The sequence below is a fragment of the Trachemys scripta genome, chromosome 5 (genome assembly GCF_013100865.1).
Source record: "Trachemys scripta elegans isolate TJP31775 chromosome 5, CAS_Tse_1.0, whole genome shotgun sequence".
Taxonomy (NCBI): domain Eukaryota; kingdom Metazoa; phylum Chordata; order Testudines; family Emydidae; genus Trachemys; species Trachemys scripta.
The window spans coordinates 84,026,400-84,048,096 of record NC_048302.1 but is presented as its reverse complement, the minus strand read 5'-3'; the positions used below and the strand labels follow the sequence as shown (position 1 = coordinate 84,048,096).

The following is a 21,697-nucleotide window of genomic DNA, read 5'->3' as shown; positions in this document are numbered from 1 at the left end:
AGAGATGTGATGCAGAAAGAATTGGCAAGATTTGACATAGACTGGATTTGAAGACCTAGAGGGAGGTTTGAGTCAAACAGAGTTACAGGCCTGAATGATAGGTAGGATAATGGTTTTTCCACAATGGTTGAGAGAGGAGGTAACAGGGAGGGTTTTGGAGGGAAGAGTAAGAACTCTGTTTTAGACATATTGAGCTTGAACTGACAGCTAGACATCCATGAGCAGATGTTAGAGAAACAGGCCAAGATTTTAGTTTGCAAAGATACACACAGGTCTGGAGTAGAGAGGTACATCTGTGAATTGTCAGCATGGAGATGGTAGTAGAATTTGTATTTGCAGATGAGATTACCCAGTGATAAGAGGGAGGGAGAAGAGAAGGGGAGCAAGAACAGAACCCTGTTGAGCCCGTAGAGAAAACTGGAGGGCAGATGAGGAATATTTTCCAAAGGACACACTGAAGAAGTGATTAGAGAGGTAGAAGGAGAACTAGGAGAGAACAGTCATGGAAGTAAAGGGAGGACAATACTTCAAGAAGAAGAGCATGGTCAACAGTGGCGAAGGCATCTGAAAGGTCAATGAGCATGAGGATGGAGTACTGGTTCTGATTTAATCTTCCATAAAAGCTGAGATCGGAGGAGGCAGTACGTGCAGCAAGTAGTTGAGATCTCTTGTGGAGTGGGCCTGGGGTTTGAAGTTAGTGATCAGGGCTAGAGATTTGGAGCCAAAACTAGAGAGGGAACAGAAGAGCCAGTAAAAAAGAAAAAGAAAAATCATTGGTGCTCATTTAAAAACTACACACCCAGCAGATTAATCAATGCTCAAATCCTGGCTAACACTCAGAACTTGTCTTGCAAAACAGAAGGAGCCCCTCCAATATAAGCTTGTGAGCATCTGCTGAAGAAAGCTCAAGTATCTACAAATGTGAATATGTAAAAATTCACAGGAAAGAACTGAACTCAGACTCACAACATGTACTTATGAATTCATTCAGCATATCTGTAACTATTTACCTGAAGAAGAGCTCTGTGTAAGCTCAAACGCTTGTCACTCTCACCAGCAGAAGTTGGCCCAATATATTACCTCACTCACCTTTTATCTCTTAATATCCTGGGTTAATATCCAACATGGCTACAATAATACTTCATACTGTTTATATATCTATACTCATGATGTATATATTAAACTGTAAAGATATTCCAATATTTATATAAAAGTACCTTAATGGTTACTTTATCATAATAATTTTCTTAGTTTAAGGGTTATGTTAATCAGTGAAACAATCTAACTGTAAGTTAATGTTTTTTCAGTGAAAATTAACTTCCTGTAATTGTGACAAACATGCAGAAGTGTTATATCTGTAGGAACTAATGTTGGGACAACTCTTGCTTTTATTGATGACAGTTGCAAAATTCCCATTTATTGTAATGGATGTTGAATATGTCCCGAAATGAAATAGCCATATGCAATCTTCCAACTGGTGTTTGTTCACTTGTCATGTCTACTGATTATTCTAACAATACTAATGCAAATATGGTTCTTTTATTCAATAGGGTATCACATTTGATGAGTTCAGATCATTTTTCCAGTTTTTGAACAACCTAGAAGATTTTGCAATTGCAATGCAAATGTATAATTTTGCAAATCGTTCTATAGGACAAGGTGAGAATTATTACTTTTTTGTTAGTAAGTGATAAAAACAGATCTTTTGTGCAACTTGCAGTCCTGCACTTGTCCTAACAATTTTTCATCATAACTGGATATTACTAGGAAAATAGGATATAACTGTTTTACTTGATATTTGAAAATAAAAATACATCTGCTGTTTATCAGAAGATAGTGCTGTCTTTTTCACCACTTTAGATGAACATTGTCATTTAAACAGATGCCATCAGTGCAACCTAATTTAATCATTCTTTTTCCTTTAAAAACTGAAAAATATTTAGCTGAACTTGATTAATACTAATTATTTCCTTATTTTGCTAATTAATGTTTTATTAGTGTGCCTAGAGATCTGTTGCAATTTTAGAAGATATTATACATACAACGCATAGACTCATAAACTTTAAGCCCAGAAGAGACCATTGTGACCATCTACTCTGATCACCTGCACCTCATAGGCCACATAATCTCACCAACCACCTCTGGTAATAGATCCATAATCTCTGGCTGAATTACTGAAATCCTCAAATCATGATTTAAAGACTTCCACTTACAGAGAATCAGGGCCGGCTCTTCCACTAGGCGACCCTAGGCAGTCGCCTAGGGCGGCAGGATTTGGGGGGGGGCGGCATTTTGCTGCCCTTGGCGGAAATTCAGCGGCGGGGGGGTCCTTCCGCTCCGGAAATTCGGCGGCGGGTCCTTCACTCGCTCTGGCGAGTGAAGGACCCGCCGCCAAAGTGCCCCGAAGGCATGGAGTAGAAGGACCCCCACCGCCGAAGACCCCAGGCCCCCGAATGCTCAGAAGAGGAGTGCTGCCGCCTAGGGCGGCAAAAACCCTGGCGCCACTCCTGCAGAGAATTCACCATTTACTCTGCTTTAAACCAGCAAGTGACCTGTGCCTGATGCTTCAAAGGAAGGGAGAAAAACCCCAGGGTCTCTGCCAATCTGACCTGGGGGGAAATTCCTTCCCAACCCCAAATATAGTGATCAGTTGGACCCTGAGCATGTTGGCAAGACCTCCCAGACAGACACCTGGGAAAGAATTCTCTGTAGTAGAGCCCTCCCTATCTACGACCATTGGGGATATTTGCTACTAGCAGTTACAGATGGGCCACATGCCATTGTAGGCAATCTCATCATACCAACCCCTCCATAAACTTTTCATGCTCAGTCTTGAAGCCAGTTAGGTTTTTTGCTCCCCTTGGAAGACTGTTCCAGAACTTCACTCCTCTGATGGTTACAAACCTTCATCTAATTTCAAGCCTCAACTTGTTGATGGCCAGTTTTGTATCCATTTGTACTTGTGTCAACATTGGCACTTAACTTAAATAACTCCTCCCCCTCCCTGGGATTTATCCTTCTGATGTATTTATAGAGAGCAATCATATCTCCCTTCAGCGTATCTCCCTTCAGCCTTTGTTTGGTTAGGCTAAATAGGCCAAGCTCCTTGTATCGCCTCTCATTAGTAGGCTTTTCATTCCTCTGATCATCCTAGTAGCCCTTCTCTGCACCTGTTCCAATTTGAATTCATCTTTCTTAAACATGGGAGACCAGAACTTCACACAGTGTTCCAGAGGTCTCACCAGTGCCTGTATAATGGCAATAACACTTCCCTGTCTCTACTGGAAATACCTCGCCTGATGCATCCTAGGATTGCATTAACATTTTTTCACAGCTTCATCGTGATGGCGGCTCACAGTCATCCTGTGATCAATCAGTACATCCAGGTCTTTCTCCTCCTCTGTCACTTCCAACTGATACATCCCCAGCATATTATAAAAAATGCTTGTTGTTAGTCCCTAAGTATGTGACCTTGAACTTTACACTATTAAATTTCATTCCATTTCTATTACTCCAGCTTTCAAGGTCATCCAGCTCTTGTATAATATTCCAGTTCTCCATACTGGCAGTACCTCTCAACTTTGTGTCATCCTCAAATTTTATTAGCATACTCCCACTTCCTGTGCCAAGGTCATGAATGAAAATGTTAAATAAGAGTGGTCCCAACACCGATCCCTGACAAACTCCACTAGTGACCTCCCTCCAGCCTGACAGTTCACCTTTCAGCATGTCCCGCTGGAGTCTCCCCAATCTTCATCAATTCCTTATCCACCTTTCAGTGCTCATATTAATCCACATCTTCTCCAATTTAACTAATACTTTCCCATGTGAAACTGCATCAAATGCCTTATTGAAATCCAAGAAGATTAGATTGCTGCCTTTCTTTTGTCTAAAAAATCAGTTATCTTCTCAAAGAAAGAGCTCAGGTTGGTCTAGCACGATCTACCTTTTATAAAACCATGTATTTTATTCCAGTTACTGTTTTCTTCTATGTCCTTAACTACTTTCTCTTTCAAAATTTGTTCCAGGCCCTTGTATACAGTTGAGGTCAAACTAACGGGTTTGAAGTTTCTTGGTTTGCTTTTTTCCCCTTTCTTAAAAATAGGTACTATATTAGCAATTCTCCAGTAATAGGGTAGGACCCCCGATTTTACAAATTCATTAACTCCCCTCTATCCCTCCCCTCCATCAATATTGTCCTCAAATAATCTTTATAATCTTGCTTCATTTGTTAAAGAAAATACATACATAAGTGTAGATTTGGGCTCGTATTTGCAATACTTACAACTTTCAAACAATTACCACATTTCTCAGTTCCTTCTCATAGTGCCTATGGGATACAATTTTCCATGTTTGGCTTCTGCCCATAGGGGTGTGTGTGGGGGGGAGGGGAGGAGCAATGGCACATAAAAAGCCTGTAGTGAGGGGTGCATGTTATAAACTTGAACGGTTGATTGGATCATAAACTTATAAGCAACTGAAAAATTGCTTCTGAACATTCTCAGAAGTATCTGCACGATCTTTCATCTCCAAACTTGGTACACCACCTAACGTGTACCAATAGGGCTTTTGTCTTTGGATAGTGGATCAAGAAAAAAGCTTAGAGGGGAAGTCCCACCTAAATCTAGGGTCCTTTATATATAATAAAAGCGTGATATACTGCATCAGATCTCTGTTATGATACGCTTTCCAATTATATGATTACACACAATATAATACATTTTGTAAATTGTAATCTATGTATTAAATTCTCTGCTGGTGTAAATTAATTGATTTCAATTAATCTACATCAGTTTTCACCAAAGAATCTGACCCTATATTTTTTTTCCTATACAACTTTTGATATCCTTACTTTTGACTGCTTAAATGTGCAAATATAACTTAGCAATAACATCATTTTTGCATTTCATTACATATAGTTCAATAGGAAAGTTTACGCTGAAGAGGGTATATCACAACATGTAAGCTTTTATGATATATCGAAAAATTAAAACACATAATATGACTTCTATGTTTTACTTTTTTCTTTTGATGTATTGTTTACATAGATGAATTCAAGCGTGCTGTGTATGTAGCTACAGGCCTGAAGCTTTCAGCACATTTGGTGAACACAGTCTTCAAGATCTTTGATGTTGACAGAGATGACCAGCTGAGTTATAAAGAATTTATTGGCATTATGAAGGACAGATTGAATCGAGGGTTCAGGGTAAGAATATCAATATTATGTTTATTTTAATTGATTCAGAATTGTCAAAGTAGTGAAAGTAGCCTGTGAACTAACAGCTGATTGAATCTTTATATTTTGAAAAACTTAGGAAACAGTCTGTAAGATTAATCTCTTCCTGATTTGTAGAAGTTTGTTATTCTGGGAGAACCATAGATGGGGTGCAGGGTGTGCCTTTACAGTACAGGACCACCTCGGAAGTGCAGAGTGCTGTCCTATACACGCTGCCATTTCTGCTGGTTGGTGTGGAGTGGTTTGGGGTTGGAGGTTTTAACAGGTACTGTGTTTGTGCCTGGACCATTGGCAGAGGAGAAAAGAGGAAGGTGCCTTCCACCTGAGTCCTTGTGTATCTGTGCAAAGGCAGTTACTGACAATGGGTGTCTGCAACAGATACAGCTGATCAAGGTTTTAATTAGTGAAATTAACAATTAGTGAAATCATGCTGAGCATGATTAGCTGCAAGTGTAGCCATGGACCAAACTATATTTCTGTGTTCAGCACTAGTTAAGACTCTCTTTTCAGCAGCAGCTGTGAGGCTTGGGATTTTTTGTTTGTTTGTTTGTTTTTGTATAAACAGGGTTATTGTGGCCCACAGCTACTTTTTGATAATTTAGGTCCGTTTCTAGCAGATTTAAAGTCAACATTTCAACCCAGAAAGATGGGTAGGGAATAGGAAATCACTTGGTAAAAGTTGGAGAAAATGAGCCTGTAAACTGACTGGAGCTTTGCCATGGGGCAGACCTGTAAACCTCACTACTCTCTACACTCTTCCCAGTCCACCAGCAAAGGAAGGAAATTTTGGGAGTGTCAAAGTTTAAAGGAGAATTTTTAAATAACATTGGACAATTGGGACCTACACCTGAACATCGTTGCACAGTGGTGTTACGTGATTGCATAGCTATTTTGCTAGACTTATGAGTTGATTTGGGATTTAGAAATAATTTTAGATTTTATTTTTAAATGGAGCAGTTAGAAAAATTCATGTATCATTTTAGAATGACCATATGAAGTCCCACGTTTTTCTTACTGTTTTTTATATAGCAATATCACAAGTTATTTATTTAAATTTAGTTTTTAAATGTAATATGCTCTTTTCAAACTGACAATATAACCATTTAGATATAAGCTTTAAACTCATACTATAGAGCACAGTACTTGTTAAATTGAAATTTGGATTTGTTTTTTCATAATATTTTACCCACTGTATTACTCAATTTTAAAGTAGAATAGATTTCTAAATTGACTAATTAATGTTAGGTCTTGTGTAGAAGGTGATGTTGAATCTCGTAGGTGGCTTGGCTTTCTTTGTTGTTTTTTGACCCTGTGAAGAAAACATGTTGATAGCATTCCTTCAGAAATGGTGACACAAATGTATTTCCTGCTGATGCTCAAACCATAATTTTTTTTCTTGATAATGTGGAAGTATAGTTGTTTTATAACCATTAGTTAATCATGCAGTTAAACATCTATGTTAACTAATTGTAAAGGTGTAGTATATGTTAACTTAAGCAATGCATAGAGTAGTTACTAAATAATTCTTGTGAATATGGAGTATATGTATGCTTCTTTTTAATATTATTAAAAAGCAGGACAGAAATCAAATATAAGCTTTAAAAGTCATCTTTGTCAGACACTATTTTGCTTTCCATGTACCATGCTTTCCTTATAGGCAACTTGAAAAGCTCTTGGCTCACAAAATAGGGAGTATACTGCACACGCTAGGCTAAATTGTGATATCTTTACTCAGACTGAGTGGCACCTTGCTCCACAAGTGATCCCATTGATTTCAGTGGAACTACTCTGGGAATCAGGTGCTACTCACAGTGTGTAAGGGTATCAAAATTTGGTCCCATACTATAGGGACAACAATGATATAGTCACTTTTATTTTTTAATTGTATTTATTTATTTTTCTTACAAGGGTTATAACTACACATTGTCTTGTCATATGATTCCTAAAAATATATTATTTCCGCCGGGAAAGTAGAACTCCAGGACATTCTAGAAATAAACTTCATGGTGCGAGTATCACTTTTTAGCAAGGTTTCAGAAGTAATGCAGAAAACATGTCAGCATATACCATGTGTAAGTAATGGTGTCTGTTGTAAACCTCTTGCAAAATTCTCTTTTTTTTTAAATAAAGTTGTCATAACTTTAAAGGGAAGGGTAATAGCTGTCCTGTGTACAGTACTATAAATCCCTCCTGGCCAGAGACTCCAAAATCCTTTTCCCTGTAAAGGGTTAAGAAGCTCAGGTAACCTGGCTGGCATCTGACCTAAAGGACCAATAAGGGGACAAGATACTTTCAAATCTTGGGGGGGGAAGGCTTTTGTTTGTGTTCTTTGTTTTGGGACGGTGTTCGTTCTCGGGGACTGAGAGGGACCAGACATCAATCCAGGTTCTCCACATCTTTCTAAACAAGTCTCTCCTATTTCAAACTTGTAAGTAAATAGCCAGGCAAGGCGTGTTAGTTTTCCTTTGTTTTCTCAACTTGTAAATGTACCTTTTACTAGAGTGTTTATCTTTGTTTGCTGTACTTTGAACCTGAGACTAGAGGGGAGTCCTCTGAGCTCTTTAAGTTTGATTACCCTGTAAGGTTAATTTCCATACTGATTTTACAGAGATGATTTTTACCTTTTTCTTTAATTAAAGCCTTCTTTTTAAGAACCTGATTGATTTTTCCTTGTTCAAGATCCAAGGGGTGGATCCTGACTCACCAGGAGTTGGTGGGAGGAAGGAGGGGGAATGGTTAATTTCTCCCTGTTGTAGATCCCAAGGGGGGTTGGAACTGATTCACCAGGAGTTGGTGGGAGGAAGGAGGGGAATGGTTAATTTCCCCTTGTTTTAAATCCAAGGGGTTGGATTTGTTTTCACCAGGGATTTGGTGAAGGTTTTTCAAGGTTTCCCAGGGAGGGAATCCATTGAAAATGGTGGCAGCCGAACCAGAGCTAAGCTGGTAATTAAGCTTAGAAGTTTTCATGCAGGCCCCTACATTTGTACCCTAAAGTTCAAAGTGGGGATCTCAGTCCTGACAAAAGTCTAATAAAAAACAAACAAACATTATTGAGTTGTAGAATGAAAAGGAAAAAGGGCATAGCATGTAGCACCTTACTGCTTTTTACGTGCCCAAATTGGCAGGAAGTATCTATGATCTTTCAAGCTGCAGAAAGTTGCAGATATGGCCTCAGTGGCCAGGATAATTTCTTTCCAACTAATTTGACCTTGCAGAATTATACAGTATTTATTGTTGCCAAAGCAAGTACATTGTAACCCTTTAGCCACGATTATAGTCGCATTTATAGTGTGCTGAAGCAGTTGTCTCATGCTAAACTGAAATTAACATATAAGTAACAAAGCTAAGGGATGGTAGGAAGGAAAACAGCACAATAAAGATAATGGATTTCAAGAAGTCAGACTTTAGCAAACTCAGGGAATTGGTAGGTAAGACCATGGGAAGCAAGTGTAAGGAGAAAAACAGTTCAAGAGAGATGGCAGATTTTCGAAGAGACATTATTAAGAGCACAAGAGCGAACTATCCCACTGCAAAGGAAAGATAGAAAGTATGGCAAGAGTCCACCCTGGCTTAACAAGGACATCTTCAATGATTTGAAACTCAAGAGTCCTACAAAAAGTGGAAAATAAATCAAATTACAAAGGATGAATATAAATAAAAAACACAAGCAAGTGGTGACAAAATTAGAAAGGTCAAGGCACAAAATGAGTTTAAATTATCTAGAGACATAAAGGGTAACATGAAAACCCCAAGGATAGGGTAGGTCTGTTAATTCAGTGGGGGGGGGGAGAACAATAACAGGAAATATGGAACTGGCAGAAGTGCTAAATTACTTTCATGTTTCAGTTTTCACCAAAAAGATTAGTGTCAACTGGATATCTAACTTAATGAATGCCAGTGAAAATTAGGCATGAGCAGAGGCTAAAATAGGAAAGAACAAGTTGAAAATTACTTAGACAAGTTAGATGTCTTCAAGTCACCAAAGCTTGATGAAATACATTCTAGAATACTCAAGAAGCTGACTGAGGAGATATCTGAGCCATTAGCAATTATCTTTGAAAAGTCATGGAAGATAGGACAGATTCCGGAGGACTGGAAAAGGGCAAATATAGTGCCCATCTATAAAAAGGGAATAAGGACAACCCAGGGAATTACAGACCAATCAACTTAACTTCAGTACCCATAAAGATAATGGAGCAAATAATTAAGCAATCAATTTGCAGACACCTAGAAAATAATAAGTCAGTATGGATTTGTCAAGAACAAATTGTGTCAAATCAACCTAATTGCTTTCTTTGGCTTGTGGATAGGGCGGAAGTGGTAGATGTGGTATATCTTGACTTTAGTAAGGCTTTTGATATTGTCTCACATGATCTGCTCATAAACAAACTAGGGAAATACAACTGATATGGAGCTACTATAAGGTGGGTGCATAACTGGTTGGAAAACCATTCCCAGAGAGTAGTTATCAGTGACTCACAGTCAAGCTGGAAGGGCATAACGAGTGGGGTCCTGTAGGGATCAGTCCTGGGTCCGGTTCTGTTCAATATCTTCATCAGTGATTTAGATAATGGCATAGAGAGTACATTTATAAAGTTTGCAGGCGATACTAAGCTGGGATGGGTTGCAAGTGCTTTGGAGGATAGGATTCAAATTCAAAATGATCTGGACAAACTGGAGAAATGGAAGTAAATAGGGTGAAATTCAACAAGGACAAGTACAAAGTACTCCGCTTGGGAATGAACAATCAGTTACACACATACAAAATCGGAAATAACTGCCTAGGAAGGAGTACTGCAGAAAGGTATCTGGAAGTCATAGCAGATCACAATCTAAATATGCGTCTACAGTGTAACACTGTTGCAAAAGAAAGCGAACATCATTCTGCATATGCGGGAGTGTTGTAAGCAAGACACAAGAAGTAATTCTTCTGCTCTATTCCACTCTGATTAGGCCTCAACTGGATTATTGTGTCCTGGGTGCTACATTTCAGGAAAGATGTGGACAAATTGAAGAAAGTCCAGAGAAGAGCAACAAAAAGTTATTAAAAGTCTAGAAAACATGAACTGTGAGGGAAGATTGAAAAAACTAGGTTTGTTTAGTCTGAAGAAGAGAAAACTGAGGGGGAACATGATAATAGTTTTCAAGTATTTAAAATGTTGTTACAAGGAGGAGGGAGAAAAATTGTTCTCCTTAACATCTGAGACTAGGGCAAGAAGCAATGGGCTTAAAAGGCAGCAAGGTAGGTTTAAGTTGGACATTAGGAATAAATTCCTAACTTTCAGGGTGATTAAGCACTGGAATAAATTGCCTATCAAGGTTGTGAAATCTCCATCTTTGGAGATTTTGAAGAGCAGATTAAACCAAACACCTGTCAGGTATGGTCTAGGTAATGTTTAATCCTGCCTTGAGTGCTGGGAACTGGACTAGAAGACCTCTCGATTCTAGAAGACCTTCCAGTCCTACGATTCTATAAAGTGGTTTCTTAATAAATATAATGATGTGTTAAGTCCATAGCAAGTTTTGCAAATTCCATTTGCTAAGAACATAACTGGGTGAGACTAATAGCCCTCTAGCCCAGTATCCTGTCTTCTGACAGTGGCCAGAACTAGATGCTCCAAAGTGAATGAGCAGAATGAACAGGCAATTATCAAGCGATCCATCCGCTATCATCCCCAGAGCATGGGGTTGCATCCGGGAACAGCTTGGCTAAGAGCCGTTGATGGACCTATCCTCCATGAACATATCTAATTCTTTTTTGAATCCAGTTATACTTCTGTCTTTCACATAATCTCCTGGTAATGAGTTTGACAGTTTGACTGTGCATTGTGTGAAGAAGTACTTCCTTGTGTTTGTTTTAAACCTGGTGCCTATTCATTTCATTGGGTGACCCCCCCTTGGTTCTTGTGTTATGTGAAGGGGTAAATAACATTTCCCTATTCACTTTCTCCATGCCATTCATGATTTTATAGACCTCTATCATATCCCCCCTTAGTCATCTCTTTTCTAAACTGAACAGTCCCAGTCTTTTTAATCGCTCCTCAGATGGAAGTTATTCCATACCCCTAATCCTTTTAGCAGGGCCGGCTCCAGGCACCAGCTTCTCAAGCAGGTGCTTGGGGTGGCCGCTCCAGAGAGGGGCGGCACGTCCAGGTATTCGGCGGCAATTCGACGGACGGTCCCTCACTCCACCTGGGAGCGAAGGACCTCCCGCTGAATTGCCGCCGCAGATCGCGATCACGGCTTTTTTGTTTGTTTGTTTTTTATTTTGGCTGCTTGGGGCGGCCAAAACCCTGGAGCCGGCCCTGCTTTTAGTTGCCCTTCTCTGTACTTTTTCCAATTCCAATATACCGTTTTTGAGATGGGGCAACCAGAACTGTAGCCAGTATTCAAAGTGTGGACATACATGGATTTATATAGTGGCATTATGGTATTTTCTGTCATATTGTGAATCCCTTTCCTAATGGTTACTAACATTGTTAGCTTTTATGGATAAAAGAAGACTAATAGCTTCTGCTGATACAATGTTTTATATCTGCAGAGAAGCATTTGGCAGGTCAAACTTTATGAAGGTCAAATTTAAACTTATAAAGTCCAGATTCAGAGTTTTAATATTTTAATATGAAATACCATACACCCACATAAGTCACATCAGTCTTTGTTATTAGCTAAAAATATCTAGTAAGAAGGAGTAATAGAAACTAAATAACAGCAGGCATCTGTTTGGAGTGTGGCTTTTCTAAATGGCAATTCTTTTCTGTATAATAAGTAGTTCTTGCAATTATAGATGATTCCCTTCAATCAGAGGCCCTCCTGTATTGTAGCTTCTCATGTTAGTTATAAAACCCGGCAGTTTTTACTGTAGTTTCTCATAATAGCCAAGTAAGCTTCAATTTACTACATTTTAGAAAGACCCTGCAATTGTATCTTTTGAATTGACATGTCATGTGACTGTTTTGATATTGTTATGATGATTAATAAGAGAAAAAATCCTCTTCACTTTGAGTGCTGCCTTGAAAGGAAAAATAATATTCTGGTTTTTTGATTAGTTGTTTAAGCAATATTTCCTAATAATGGATTCTTTAAAAATTCTGTTTTATTGAGGATGTTTTGCCTGAAAGAAAAGCTTATGGTTATTACAATTAATAGTAAGTATTTTAGCACAAAGTGTTCTGTGGCCACATTAAGCCTGAATAAAGCAAGTGCACTTAGTAAAGCACCAGGCTAAGTGAACTGGAATTCTAAAAAGATACTGTCAGGACTGTAGGTTTTACTCTATATAAGGGATCATTCACTTGAATGTCAGTTAAAGGACAAAAAGTTATGGGGATGGAGAGAGGACCAGATACTAATCTTTATACAGAATTAACAAGTATACACAGTAATTTTCTCTTCCATTGTCTAACACTGTCTACTTGTCTGACTGGATTACTTAACACTATAAATTAGATGTCTATAACAATTAAAACATTATGTAAACTAAATTTCCAGTACCTGCCTTCATAAATGGAACATTCAAGAAACTAGCATAGACATAAAACAGTTGAATGTCTAATAGGTTTTATATTATTTAACAAAATGTATCTCTCTTTTTCAAGTATGCGACTTAACGTTAAAAGATAACTGTTATAATGTGAGAGAGGGGGTTTAATTTGAAAACTGCTTTTGAGATGATCTGATGTATTTAACTGCCACCCAGTGGTCAGTCAGAATATTGCCATAGGTTTTTTGTTAAAGCTTGTACAAATATTATATAGTAGGAAGGCATAACAATGAAAACTATTTTCCTTGTTTTTTGCTTGATTGAAGATAATGATTTTCATATATTTTGTTTTAAAAAATAATGCTAAACCATTTCCCTCTCCTTTATAAATTTTATTTTCAATTACAATTCATTTGAAATATAAAGACTGAATGATAAAAACGTTTTACTTATAATTGACTATATACTCTGACTAACTTCTAGCAATTTGTCGTTTAATCCCCATTGTTTTGTATTTTCATGCCACTGTTGTCTTTTGCTTACCTCTGGCTGCCTTCACATGTTGTCTGCATCTGCACACTTCTCCATCTTCTGCTCCACAGGGATACAAAACTGTACAGAGGTATACCACTTTCAAAGCCTGCGTGAAGAAGGAACTCTATAGCAGATAAGTTACGGTATGTGGTAGCTGCTTAGTCTCTCTGAGTGTGCTAGCATGCTGATGGGAATGACTGCATGTTAAACAGCCACCATTATGTTTTCCCATTACAGAATTAAGGAATAGATTATCAGAATGTGATCGTCATAGTATTTTACAAGGTCATATAATTCTATTTTTAGACTTAAGACTATCTCAGGCTATCATTGTTTTGTTGGCTTATTGCTTTGTTTGTACTGTATTCAAGAAAACACTTCTTCTCCCTCTCCCACAGCACAGATTTTGTGAGTTTCTGTTGGTATTTTCTGTCTGTTCTGTAACTAGTTTTAATCATGCTTCAGATAACTCTGTATGATATATATGGTAGTAAATATTTGTATAGTAAAGGTAGATTTTCCCTCCTCCCACTGAGAAATAGTTATTTAATTTAATTCCACTTTAGTTTGAAAATGTACATATTTTTAATAGCTTGATGTATTTCTAACATTGCTACTTGAACTATCTTTCTGTAGAAAGCAGGTGTTGGTGCTTTTTTGTGATTTAAGGTTATAAATGCCAGTGTTTATTCCTTTCTGTGCATAATAATTATATATTGTATAATAGCTACTCATAGGGGCATCAACAACTAGTTTAGGTCCCAAACATAGTTTATGAACAGAGTGGGGGAAAGGGGCCTATTAGAATCTGGACCCACATGCCACTGTACAATCACAAATCTGTTGCAAGTGAAAACAATCGCTGGGTCCCATGTGCTTCCAAACCAACTGGGTCTGGCTAGAGCAGGGGTAGGCAACTTATGGCATGCGTGCCAAGGGCGGCACACGAGCTGATTTTCAGTGGCACACTCACTGCCCGGGTCCTGGCCACCAGTTCGGGGGGCTCTGCATTTTAATTTCATTTTAAATGAAGCTTCTTAAACATTTTAAAAACCGTATTTACTTTACATACAACAATAGTTTAGTTATATATTATAGACTTCTAGAAAGAGACCTTCTAAAAACGTTAAAATGTATTACTGGCACGCAAAACCTTACATTAGAGTGAATAAATGACGACTCGGCACACCACTTCTGAAAGGTTGCCGACCCCTGGGCTAGAGTGTACTAACTGTTTTAGCTCTGGAACCGTAGGCCAGACTCAAGACCACCTGTCTTATGTCCTTCCTTGGAACATGAGATGCTGCCATCCAGCTGCCATAGACCCTCCCTATGGCTTGGGAGGCCTCAGAGTCTGAGGCCTCCCAAACGCCCCACTCTCCATCCCAGTCATTTACACACGCTGCTGTAGAGCTCCACCTAGGCTCTCGGCTTCTAGTTTAACCCACTTGGGGATAACCTAGCAGGGAAGCAGGAACACATGCTTAGCAATAGAATTTCTTAACCATAATTACTTTACTCTTAAAGCATTTAAGAGTTACAGATCTTTGAAAACCACAAAACCCTTTGAGAAGCACCCTCCCCTAGTCTTATCTCACCCTTCCTGTGGGTCTGAGGTTTGTCAGTGTTTCAGGCTGTGCAGAGTTCCTCCTGCCCTCTCTCCTTCAAGTTGTTTTTCTTGTAGCAATTAACGTTCCCTGCACAGAGCAGAATGAGGCCACTGTCTGTGAGCCATATACTCAGACTGAGAAGCTATATGCCCACCAGTCATGCTTGCCCCTTTTCCCCTTCAGGACCTTGTGTAGAAAGCCCATTGTTGCAAACAAAGTTGTTGGCCCCAGATTGGGGTTTTAGTGGCTCTTAAGGGGAACATCTATATAGCAGCTTGTCATTCCCCGCTTGGGTAGATGTACATGTGCTAGCTCTGTTTGAACTAGTGCCTAAAAATAGCAGTGTGGCCATGGCAGCATTGGCATCAACTTGGGCTAGCTAGCTGTGCATGTACCCAGGGACTCAGGTGGGATTGTACTCGGACAGCTACTCTGAGCCAACACCCGTGTAGCTGCAGCTATATTGCTAATTTTAGTATGCTAGCTCAAGCAGAGCTAGTGCATGCAGGTCTACCTGAGCTGAGAATTACACATCCCAACTGCTGTGTTAGATGTACCCTTAGTATTAGTCCTTCAGCAAGGTATCAAACACCTTTGCTGGGCAGGGCAGCTCTCAGGAGTGTAGTACAATAAGTTGTCTTTGGGTATGTGCAGGCTTGTGCTGTCCGTATCCAATATTTCCACACACTCACAAGATAGAGCTCAAAATTTGACTCAGACATATCCCACTCAGTCACGTAAGAAACTTAGATTTCCATTCCATACGGCTAAATGCATTGCCTTGCATGGTGTCAAGTATCAGAGGGGTAGCAGTGTTAGTCTGAATCTGTAAAAAGCAACAGAGGGTCCTGTGGCACCTTTGAGACTAACAGAAGTATTGGGAGCATAAGCTTTTGTGGGTAAGAACCTCACTTCTTCAGATGCAAGTAATGGAAATCTCCAGAGGCAGGTATAAATCAGTATGGAGATAACGAGGTTAGTTCAATCAGGGAGGGTGAGGTGCTCTGCTAGCAGTTGAGGTGTGAACACCAAGGGAGGAGAAACTGCTTCTGTAGTTGGATCGCCATTCACAGTCTTTGTTTAATCCTGATCTGATGGTGTTGAATTTGCAAATGAACTGGAACCACCTGATCAGCATCCTATACAGCAAACAGAAAAACATCAAGAAAGAGCTCTCCAACCTGGAGACTTTCATAAATAACCAACCCTCCACACAAATGGACTTTACTAAAATAAGACAGGAGATCTACATTACACACTTCACCTCTCTACAAAGGAAAAAGGACAGTAAGCTGTCTAAAATCCTACCTGCTACATGGGGCCACAACAGGGGTACCCCTAACTCACCCAGCAATATCGTCAATTTATCCAGCTACACACTCAACCCAGCAGAAGAGTCTGTCCTATCTCGGGGGCTCTCCTTTTGCCCCAGCACCCCCACGAACATGATACAGTTCTGTAGTGATCTGGAAGCCTACTTTCGCCGCCTCCGACTCAAAGAATATTTTCAAGATAACACTGAACAGCGCACTGCTACACAGATACCCTCCCACCAACAACACAGGAAGAAGAACTCCACATGGACTCCTCCTGAGGGTCGAAATGACAGTCTGGACCTATACATAGAATGCTTCCGCCGACGTGCACAGGCAGAAATTGTGGAAAAACAACATCACTTGCCTCATAACCTAAGTCGTGCAGAACGCAATGCCATCCACAGCCTCAGAAACCACCCTGACATTATCATCAAAGAGGCTCAGAAAGGAGGTGCTGTTGTCATCATGAACAGGTCTGACTACCAGAAGGAGGCTGCCAGACAACTCTCCAATACTAAATTCTACAGGCCACTTTCCTCAGATCCCACTGAGGAATACACTAAGAAACTGCTCAGGACAGTCCCTACACTAACACAGGAACAAATCAACATACCCTTAGAGCCCCAACCGGGGTTATTCTATCTACTACCTAAGATCCACAAACTTGGAAATCCTGGACGCCCCATCATCTCGGGCATTGGCACTCTCACTGAAGGACTGTCTGGATATGTGGACTCCCTACTCAGACCCTAGGCCACCAGCACTCCCAGCTATCTCCGTGACACCACAGATTTCCTGAGAAAACTACAATGCATTGGTGACCTCCCAGAAAACACCATCCTAGCCACCATGGATGTAGAGGCTCGCTATACAAACATCCCACATACAGATGGAATACAAGCTGTCAGGAACAGTATCCCTGATGATAACACAGCACAACTTATTGCTGAGCTCTGTCACTTTATCCTCACGCACAATTATTTCAAATTTGGTCACAATATATACCTCCAGACCAGTGGCACCACTATGGGCACCCGCATGGCCCCACAATATGCCAACATTTTTATGGCTGACCTGGAACAACGCTTCCTCAGCTCTCGTCCACTCATGCCCCTTCTCTACCTACGCTATATTGATGACATCTTCATCATCTGGACCCATGGGAAGGAGACCCTGGAAGAATTCCACCATGATTTCAACACCCCACCATCAACCTCAGCCTGGACCAATCTACACGGGAGGTCCACTTCCTAGACACCACCGTACAAATAAGCGATGGCCACATTAACACCACCCTATACCGAAAACCCACCGACCGCTACGCCTACCTTCATGCCTCCAGCTTCCACCCCGGTCACACCACACAATCCATCGTCTACAGCCAAGCACTGAGGTACAATCGCATCTGCTCCAACCCCTCAGACAGAGACCAACACCTACAAGATCTTCACCAAGCATTCTCAAAACTACAATTCCCACACAAGGAAATAAAGAAACAAATCAACAGAGCCAGACGTGTACCCAGAAGCCTCCTGCTACAAGATAGGCCCAGAAGAGAAACCAACAGAACTCCACTGGCCATCACCTACAGTCCTCAGCTTAAACCTCTCCAACACATCATCAGTGATCTACAACCCATCCTGGACAATGATCCCTCACTTTCACAGACCTTGGGAGGCAGGCCAGTCCTCGCCTACAGACAACCTGCCAACCTTAAGCATATTCTCACCAGCGACCACGCACTGCACCATAACAACTCTAACTCAGGAACCAACCCATGCAACAAACCTCGATGCCAACTCTGCCCACATATCTACACCAGCAACACCATCACAGGACCTAACCAGATCAGCTACAACATCACCGGCTCATTCACCTGCACATCCACCAATGTTATATATGCCATCATATGCCAGCAATGCCCCTCTGCTATGTACATTGGCCAAACTGGACAGTCACTACGCAAGAGGATAAATGGACACAAGTCAGATATCAGGAATGGCAATATACAAAAACCTGTAGGAGAACACTTCAACCTCCCTGGCCACACAATAGCAGATGTAAAGGTAGCCATCTTACAGCAAAAAAACTTCAGGACCAGACTCCAAAGAGAAACTGCTGAGCTCCAGTTTATTTGCAAATTTGACACCATCAGATCAGGATTAAACAAAGACTGTGAATGGCTATCCAACTACAGAAGCAGTTTCTCCTCCCTTGGTGTTCACACCTCAACTGCTAGCAGAGCACCTCACCCTCCCTGATTGAGCTAACTTCGTTATCTCCATACTGATTTATACCTGCCTCTGGAGATTTCCATTACTTGCATCTGAAGAAGTGAGGTTCTTACCCACGAAAGCTTATGCTCCCAATACTTCTGTTAGTCTCAAAGGTGCCACAGGACCCTCTGTTGCTTTTTACAGATTCAGACTAACATGGCTACCCCTCTGATATGTAAGAAACTTAGAATCAATAGGACTTTATTTTCCAAAAAAGAAAACTAAATTTTGATTACACTTTGTAATTTAAAAATCATATGTTTGGGTCCAACTCAAATACGCACTATTGTGTTATTGCCTCAGAACTGGAAAGTAACTCATTTTAAACAGGCAAAACTCTAGTTTCTCTGCACAAGTGAAGTGAAATGTAAATGACATGTGAAGTGGTAAAAACCTAGTGATTTTTAAAATTCATTCAATTTAATAATCTAACTAGTTAATCACACAAGGTAAGAAAAATTATTTTAGATTAATTTTATCTTCACCTTTGAGGCTCACTCTTTTGATTCCCAGTTTCGTAACATGAGCATTATCTTTCTTTCCTTCGTTCCTACCTTATTCAATCTCTTGTTAACTGAAACCCCAATCCTGCAGTTTCTTCCAGGAGTACGGTACTTTGTTTTCTCTTCCCCAATAATCCTTACACATCCTCCTTTTCCTGTACTGTTGTTACGTGCCTTGACATACCTTTGTTTTTCCTTTTATACTCTAGATGATAACTTCAGGGCAGGTATCAGATCTTAAATAGATTGGTAAAGTGCTGTACATTTACAGTGCCTTTTTAATGAGTTTCAATAGTAAGTATTTACCAAAATTGGAACAAAATGTTATCACTCAAAAGAACTCCAAAACATTAATATTAAACCTAATAAAATTCTCTTGAGACATGAGAAGCTTTGTGCTTTAAGCATCAAATTTAAGTGCCCATACTCACTGAAACCAGATGTTTAAATCCAGGCAGAGTTAATTCATCCTTCTGACATAGATAAACTGAATACCATGCAGTGTACTACACGTAGACTCTTTCAGGTGAGACTGAAAAACTGAAGTCCTGTTTGATGTACCTGAACATTCTCTTGGAGCTTCTTGTAAGAGTTGCTGTTTTAACCCTCTTTGCCTTAGCTAAAATTCCCCCTTCGCTTAATGTGCATCAGTTGGTTAATGCCCTCCACCCTAGTGGCAGTTGCATTACAGTAGTGATGTATGTACCATACCGTATGTACTTTGTGAGGTAATTTCCGTTCCTTTTGGATAAAAGATGTTGCATTCATTTATAATACTAATCTATGTTATGAAGGGGGGAGGGATACCTCAGTGGTTTGAGCATTGGCCTGCTAAACCCAGGGTTGTGAGTTCAATCCTTGAGGGGGGCCACTTAGGGATCTAGGGCAAAATCAGTACTTGGTCCTGCTAGTGAAGGCAGGGGGCTGGACTCAATGACCTTTCAGGGTCTCTTCCAGCTCTAGGAGATGGGATATCTCCATTAACTTATTTTATTCAAAGATTAGTGAGCTGAAATTGAAGCAAGCTTTAGCCAACTATATTAATTAAAAACATAAGTGATGTGATTTTGAGCCTGCTGCTCTGAGAGTTGTCTTGGGGACAATAGAACCTGCACTATTCACATTAGACATATTCTGAAATGAAAGTGAGTTTATATACCCTTTTAAAAAGTCATTGCAAAAGTAAACTACAGAATAATTGAAAAGAGAATAAAGACAGAGCCATTAACAGCGGTGAAACTGAATATTTATTTCAGAAAATTAATTAATTTAAACATCAACCTCATATACAAAGAAACATGTAGTATGTCTGCAATATAAAAATCTACCACATGTATCCCCAAGGTTAGATGCAATATGATAACTCTCAATTTTACTTTGTTCCAAATATAAATGTGAAGACTCTCTAAATCTATACTTTGATATGATTTGTATGGTGGACTTAGATCAGTGATAAAAAGAGATTAAAATATTTGGCATGCTTATCACTGATTATATCACACTTTGAATCTGTACCCAAAAAGAAAGAGAAGCACATTCTGCTATGTGTTACATATCTCTAAATTGCACTAATGGCATTTGCTTCATAGCATGAAGTATGCTACCCTTATAATAAATAATGAAATCTGCCCTTGGGGAACAAGATCCAAACTTTGCCTGGTTCAAACAGTTGACAAGTCTTGCAGATCTTGTCTCTCTCTCTGTGGCTGTTCCTGCAAAGCATAGCATGTGAATTAGCATCAGTAGGAGTTCACTTGGTTGAGCAAGAAAGGGAACAAGAAACTGTTAAGGAAAGACAGTAGAAGACTGATAATATAAGTATGAATTCTAAAAGCTAATTTCTAGTTATGTTTTCTTATTCAGTTTCTTATCTAATATAAATGTTTTATACAAACAAGATTTAGATTCGTCATGTGGTGAATGTTTTAAAAACCTTTAATTTCTATGCATTCCCAATGTACAATTCTCATAATAAAAGGCTATCTTTTTATACACTTAAACTTGACCATCATAACAAGCAATATTAGGAAAACTAGCTAACTGTCTCAGAAACATTGTTGCTAGGTCTTTTCTCTGAAACAGGCAAAGTGAAAGGTGAGCAATGACTTCTCTTTACTCATTGTGCAGAAAACTGGGATTACCAATCCAGTTTTAGTGTTGTGTGAACAATAGTCTTGTAGATAGATGGATTACATTGGATAAAAAGATTGAATATAGTAATGACACTGTTTGGTTTATTGTTTAATTCTCTCAACTATTTTTCATTCCAAATATTAGGGGAAATTTTAGATCATATTGGATTCATAGCTGAAGAAAGTCTAGTTTTAAGCTCTGCAAGGAAGACTCTTACTCTCCAAAATGTGCTGTACTTCAGTCAGTGTTTGTTACACAGGGATATTTGTTATTTGACTGCTGACCATATACTGTGTTCCCAGCCATGCAAGAGAGGAGTTAGCATTTCCCATTTCTTCAAGAAAGTGTATTGGCATTACGCCTCTCAATACAAGTATCAGCTGCCGGAACCTTTCTCTGCTGCCAGAGTCTTTCCCGCAGCTTGCTTTTCACTGCAAAATGTAACTACGCAGACCTGACATGCTGCCGCTACTGGTGTGCAGTGGCAGCAGCGGCTTATTTGTGATGGTAGCACGTTTACTTCAAATCAGATTTGGAAAGGCCATGTTAGGAACCTTCAGAGTCCATGTATGAAGCTTTTTGTCATTTAAATGTGCTGGATTGCAG

At 39.6% G+C, this 21,697-nt stretch overlaps 1 protein-coding gene across 4 annotated transcripts in view; it reads left to right on the top strand.

Annotated features, from left to right (window-relative positions):
* Positions 1-21,697, top strand: part of MICU3 (mitochondrial calcium uptake family member 3) — a 121,875-nt gene that overhangs the window by 96,446 nt on the left and 3,732 nt on the right. For 3 of the 4 annotated variants that reach the window (XM_034770868.1, XM_034770871.1, XM_034770870.1), the window contains 2 exons: positions 1,551-1,659; positions 5,049-5,206. In XM_034770868.1, the coding sequence (XP_034626759.1) occupies positions 1,551-1,659; positions 5,049-5,206 (267 nt within the window). Of the gene's footprint in view, positions 1-1,550; positions 1,660-5,048; positions 5,207-13,321; positions 13,397-21,697 lie in introns of all 4 variants that reach the window. The other variant, XM_034770869.1, reaches the window with a different exon arrangement.